General features: G+C 35.3%; 1 protein-coding gene across 1 annotated transcript in view; it reads right to left on the reverse strand.

The window, feature by feature from the left end:
- Positions 1-685: 685 nt before the first annotated feature.
- Positions 686-6,236, reverse strand: part of LOC144437872 (copine-8-like) — a 12,681-nt gene continuing 7,130 nt past the window's right edge. Inside the window, exons 8-17 of the mRNA XM_078126904.1 lie at positions 6,071-6,174; positions 5,649-5,795; positions 4,920-4,995; positions 4,574-4,736; positions 3,980-4,116; positions 3,665-3,801; positions 2,883-2,988; positions 2,401-2,464; positions 1,765-1,826; positions 686-1,002 (exon numbers count right to left, since the gene is read on the reverse strand). Coding sequence (XP_077983030.1) covers positions 859-1,002; positions 1,765-1,826; positions 2,401-2,464; positions 2,883-2,988; positions 3,665-3,801; positions 3,980-4,116; positions 4,574-4,736; positions 4,920-4,995; positions 5,649-5,795; positions 6,071-6,174 — 1,140 coding nt within the window. The 3' untranslated portion in view covers positions 686-858. The remainder of the gene's footprint in view (positions 1,003-1,764; positions 1,827-2,400; positions 2,465-2,882; positions 2,989-3,664; positions 3,802-3,979; positions 4,117-4,573; positions 4,737-4,919; positions 4,996-5,648; positions 5,796-6,070; positions 6,175-6,236) is intronic.

A 6,236-nucleotide genomic window follows, 5' to 3' on the forward strand; every position in this document is an offset into this window, starting at 1 on the left:
TAAATATTACGTTTAAAATATGCCAATAACAAGTGATGGATAAATGTATAGTAACTAGCATACAACAAATGTCTTATAAACTAGAGTTCCCCCCAAAACACACAACAACAACAACAACAACAACAACAACAACAACAACAACAACAACACAAGCAAATTTAAACCCAAAACAAATAAAATCAGCTTGTTGTCCTCTAGTATTTAACAATAGTTCGACTTACATATATTGTGGTATCGATTTGTTCGGATATTTAAGCAGACATATATCTTGCAATATGTACATTTTTTACTGTGCGTATTTACATACATACAATTGTAGTATATAAATGATCATATAAAATGATGAAATGCTTGCAAAAAGAGTGCTACACGAATACCCGTCACGAATACCCGTCACGTCAATCAACTGTGAGGACGGTATTACAAACTGAATTCGTGTAGTCAAGTGCAGCCAACGGGCAAATTTGTGGTTATTTAATTTAATTATATCTTGTTTCAGACCAAAATTATGTTTTTAATAGACTTACCCACAAAAAAATAATTGTGGGGAGGGTGTTTATTTGTTCTTATGTGCCCTCCCACTAGTGATGAAGAATATCGGCCCTCCCTCCCTCCCTCCCATTTGTTTTCACCTTGCCCGCCAGCCCACTGCCAACTAGTATATATTATGAATGATTTACCCACTCCCCACCAGGAAAACGTTTGTGCTTTCCGCTATATCAACACTTCATTTTGACGTACACAATGTGCGCCCCTCCCCTAACCTCGTTTTCTTCCCTCCCGCCAACAGAAAAATTACGTAAGAACAGATTTTTTTTGCAAGAACAGCTAATTCGTTGACTGCACTTGCGTAGTCCTTCAGATGTACCTAGGTTTAACATCATTAACATTCGTCATGTAATAAAGGAACTGGTCTGGTAGTTTCTTGAAAACTGCCCGAGCCAACCTATCTTTGCTTGTAGCTTTGGTCTCATAATCAACAAAATCATGAAATCGTACAAACTGAAAATAAATGAAATGGGAGGAACTTGTAAGCTTCAAAGGTTATTACTGACATATTATATTCATAATGCGAAAGATTGACAAGTTTTATAACACTGTGGCATGATTGTTGATGTTTTGGTCACCAATTTCAAGCAATAACTAAGTTAAACTTAGATTAATCCAGAATCTCTTTCTTGTCGTTTTTGATATGACATTAAACAAATTATATAGGGAATTTCACAATACCGTGCAGCTCTTCTGTTTGATACAACCACACAGAAACTAACACGAAACTGGACACACTACACTTTAAAATAGCAAGACTGAATGAGTAGTTTCTTGCTACATTTTGTCTGAGTGAAATGAACTACACATGCTACATCAAATGAACACCGCAAAGGACTTTGTACGCTCCCTTCATCGGGTGTCTGATACTGAGAAACACATTGGCGCCCGAACGTCTGGATGAAGTTGCAGTAATATTGAAACGTTTATGCTAAATGTAGCAAAAAAATGCGATCTTGCTGTTGAAGTGTGGCATGTCCAGTTTCTTGTTGGCTTATGTAGTATCAAAAATAAAAGCTGCACGGTATTGTATAATTCACTGTACAAGTTACAAGTTACAAGTTACAAGTTACAAGTTGGCAGTTCTGAAAGGCGAAAGACATCTGCTATATGCCTATTTTCAAGCATCATAGCCTTATTTTAACTATCTGTTATCTAAAACACAGCTCATAAGACCATTAAATATAATGATCATACATTTAAAGTATCACTTACGTGGGCAATGTCATCAATCTTCCTTTCTGCCTCAGAGGATGCAGCTTCTTCTTTCATCATCACTGTAGAATTTTACAAGACACAAGACACATAATACGTCATATATCTTTTTAAAATTTCGATGAAGTGGTATAAGTACGGTAACAGTCATTCGAATAACAACGAAGTCGGAACATATGATCTCTTTAGGATCTGGCGTTGATAGCAACTGGTTAATCTGACTATCGTATGCGATTATGACTGCTGATGAAATTACATGCTGTTTCACACATGGCACAAAAATGACAAGATAAAAATATGAAGTAATAATAAACCTAAAAAAATCCCCTATTAATTCAAATGTAAATTTGCGTGTTATCTATTTAGTTAGGAACAATCGTCGTTTTCACCCCCAAACTACGGAAATGTCCCCCACCCCCCTGTGTGCACAGTGATATTTCCACTTCATTTGAATCACACATTGGTTTATACCAAAACTATCCATCAATAACAAGATAAAAGGCGTATTTTATATTCCTCTTTGTAAATTACATGAATAAATTATTGTGTTATGATATTCAGATGTCTTGCATAGAGTACTGTCTAACTGTGGACTTCCAATTGTAATTAGTGTAATGTCACATTGCATTAACTTACCTGATTTATCAAAATGGTCATTACCAATTCCAACAATCACTATTGAAAGGGGAAGACCGGCTACCTGCAATTTATCATAAAACAATTATCTTCGAGAAAGAAGTGGCGAAATTTTTATACTGAAAAATCTTGTTACGCTAAAGTGGCGAAGCAACAGTGCATTGTTTGTAACTATGAGAACAAATTACTTTAAGAGTACTTACTGTAAGAGTTTTTGATTCAATCATTAATTTCAATGTCTTTTGTAAAATACTTTGTTAGCATAACTTCACTTTATTTTGTTTGGCAGGTCGCGTTATGTTCAAGTTCTTCTCGCGTCGCCTCGATTGATTTCATCTGCTGCGTCTCTAGATCTCCTGCTTCGTTTTTACTCACCTTTGTTTTGTTTTGTTTTGTTTTGTTTTTTGTTCATGTCACGATGAAGCTGTAAGACCTTAACATGCTTAAAAAATCGTACTATATATATAGCGGGAACAACTTACTGCCATGATTGCATCTTTAGTTTTGGCCATTGTGATTGTATCGTAATGACTGGTTAACAACAAAAGGACAAAATAGTTATCATCATCACCATGGGTTCTAGCAAACCTATCGTAAAGAGTAACAATACGACAAAATTAGATTACAAAATTGTAATTATCCAACAAAACTATTGTTTTATATAAAAAACTTGTTTGAAAAAACTTGCAGATTGACAATAATGTCAAATTTCAGAGAAGAATGTATTCGATTGTATTGCAAGACAGTCACTTATAGTTTATAAACTTTATTCCCTGTATTTTAGTTTCAAACACAGTGTTGTCAATTCTTTGGATAAATAATCAGAAAAACCCGTAATATATACACAACCGAATAGAACAAAGTCAGCACACCGGGACTTCATTGTATAGTCACCATTTTAGGGATAATATAGCTATTGAGCATGCGCAATCAAAGTTCCTAGGGTAAGACTACTGGGAATGAATATTCCCGCAAGCGTATACGTTCTGAAGCGTTGTTCATACTGAGGTATCGTTGGAATATTCTATTCCATACAGCTAGCGTATTTGTACCATGAAGTCGATGTGAATACTATGAAAGGCAAGTCAGGCGCGCAAGTCAGTGGTACTAGTAAAAAGTTCGAAAGTCACACACCGTCATTTCAAGTTCAGATTTTATAAGAGATGGAGTAAAGATATAATCGATGAGCACGTGCAGATATGGTATGACAAACAATGTGAATATTGCCGCAGGAAGACACTATGAATCGTCTTTAATTACTCACGTTTCGGATTGCTCGATGACAGGCACTAAATCGACAGGGTCGTCATTACTCGACGTACTCATGGTCATGATTAGCTTTTCTCGGTAGGATGCAATGATCTCTTCAACACCCTTGCAACATGGATTAGAGGGTCCGTTCTAAAAAAACCCCGAAAGTACAGATATACGCACAAATCAATCTCTTGATACTGGTGTTAAATTCATTAAATTAGTTTTTTTTATCAATCTATCTTTTCAATTTTAAAATGCAAATTAACAATGACTCTTCTAGACTGCAATGCAAAGTTGTGAATTGTAAATAACGAAGCTGACTTACAAGGAAAAAATCAGAGATGTCATTTGAATCCTTGGTTTTGGCGCCAAATCCCAGTGCACGATAGATTTTCGTTCGGTCGTAGTATTCCAGCGATTCACTTATTGAAGTTAAGACACTTTCATACGCATCTTGATATGCTGATCAAAAAAAAATTAAAAGCTTTAAAAAGTGAGTCGAATGTGAAGTGAAGTGAATATTGTACAAGTTATACCAGTTGTCGATATTATCCACAGAAAGTGGTTTCAACCATAATCGCCACTGAGGGCGCTGATTATTGGTTGCAGAACCAAGAATCAATTTGATTTGATTTATTGTGTATACAGGTACAAAAAAAAATATGTTTACTCAGAGGTGATGCAATACTGACTGGTCACGGTGTACGATATTATGAGTAAGTTATTGTACCTAACAAGATATTTTCAGAAAAAACCCCGTTTCAGTTGTAACATTAAGGCTGAAAAAATATGATTACTTTAAGAAAGTGGTTAATATTTTTGTCATTTAAGCCAATAATATATATATTGAGTTTGCAATAGAAGCGATACTGAAAATAATAACACAATAATGCAGATAGAAACAGAACATTCTACTTACCTGCTGGATTGCTAAGGTCAATTGCAACGGTAAAGTGCATACGTGTTCCGCACCTGGTAAAGTCGGCAAATGAATATTTCTTTTCAATATTGCACTCCAAAAGAGAAAGAAGTCCCGAGTTATCATATTTGGACGATTTCTCCTTCTTACAGCGATTGATGAACTATGGATACAAAATGGAGTAGAAATAGACATAGATAAATTTAAAATAAAACATTGATAACAATCTTGAATGGAATTTTGACTACTAAAGTAAGAAATACGCAGAATCATTGCACTGTCAAAGTTTGTGAAAACTTCAAAAGACCGAAATAAGTCGCCTATAAACTTAAATACAAACACTTGCCTTGGTGACATTTGCGGATTTGGGTTCTTGCTTTAGGCTGTTCACTGTTGTTTCGCACGCTCCTATATAACTATCTCTGAAAACAAATATACTAATAATTATACCGTGACCATACACAAGCCAGGTTATAGTCTTTGAACAGAAAATATGGATTATATACCCTGGTCGTTACTACGTCAAGACAACAGGTCTATATCAAACATTCCAAATCTTCACTATTTGTCCTGATTTTCCACACATTATGCTTGAGGAGGTATAACTACTGTTACATTAAATATTTTTCTTCATTCAGTTGGACAAAACTAGGGGTTGACACGACTTGTCTAGCGACTCGCAGTGATGAGGCCTTTTAGGTAACTCGTATTTTTCTTGGCTGAAAGACATTTAATATTGGGTATTAATGAATAAATACGCACAATCTATAAACTTTGGCATATTTCTCTTTATTAGTTGAAGTGTCATCTGTTACATGTGTGGTTTAAATCTTTTGGATTTGCATATAAGCGTAATATTGGCTTGTTTTTACGACACCGATATTTGGTATATGGTAGAAAGTACAAGGCCTTGTAACTTCGTGATACTTTTCATTTTGTTAGTCAAACAAAAATAAAATGTTGGTATATGTAGACCGCGATATGTTTACATTGCTATATCAAACGGTAATTTATCGAATGTTTGCTTCATAGCTATTCAAATTCATTCATGCATAAGTAAATGAAGTACACGTACTTTGCCTTGTGGTCATAGTCCCAGCAGTAAATACAAATTTTTCGTTGGAAGTCATCTGCACACAGAGTCCTGAGGGGCACGGTAAACGGTCGCCAAGTTGGATTAAGCGTATCCATGATTGTCTCAGTTCGATAGACGATGGTTTTGCTTTAAAGATATAAAATACAGCACTTTAAAGGCCCATGTCAGATAACGATGAATATTTAGGTACGAAAATACCCTATTGTCTGGCAAAGTCATAGGAAAGGTCGGCCCTGAAAAAAATCAACGACTATTTAACCCCCCTTGTCCCACTGATAAGAGGGTACTTATCCAAGACAGTGGGATTCAAACATTGTGTTTTACGCATTCAATAAAATATCATACAATATATGAAACCACCTTTTAATTGGAGAAACACACAGCTTAAATTATGATCTTACCTTTCGTCATCATTTGTTCTGTAGAATGTCAAATAAGGGTCCGACTTGCTAAATCTGTCTTTGTTATCGAGCTTTTGACCCTTAAATTGCAACGTAATGAGGTCCTAGATGAAAATAAAACACCGGATAAGTGATGCATATCGGTGGTAGGACGAATGGACTACAT

Source organism: Glandiceps talaboti, chromosome 7 (assembly GCF_964340395.1).
Source record: "Glandiceps talaboti chromosome 7, keGlaTala1.1, whole genome shotgun sequence".
NCBI classification, from domain to species: Eukaryota; Metazoa; Hemichordata; class Enteropneusta; family Spengelidae; genus Glandiceps; species Glandiceps talaboti.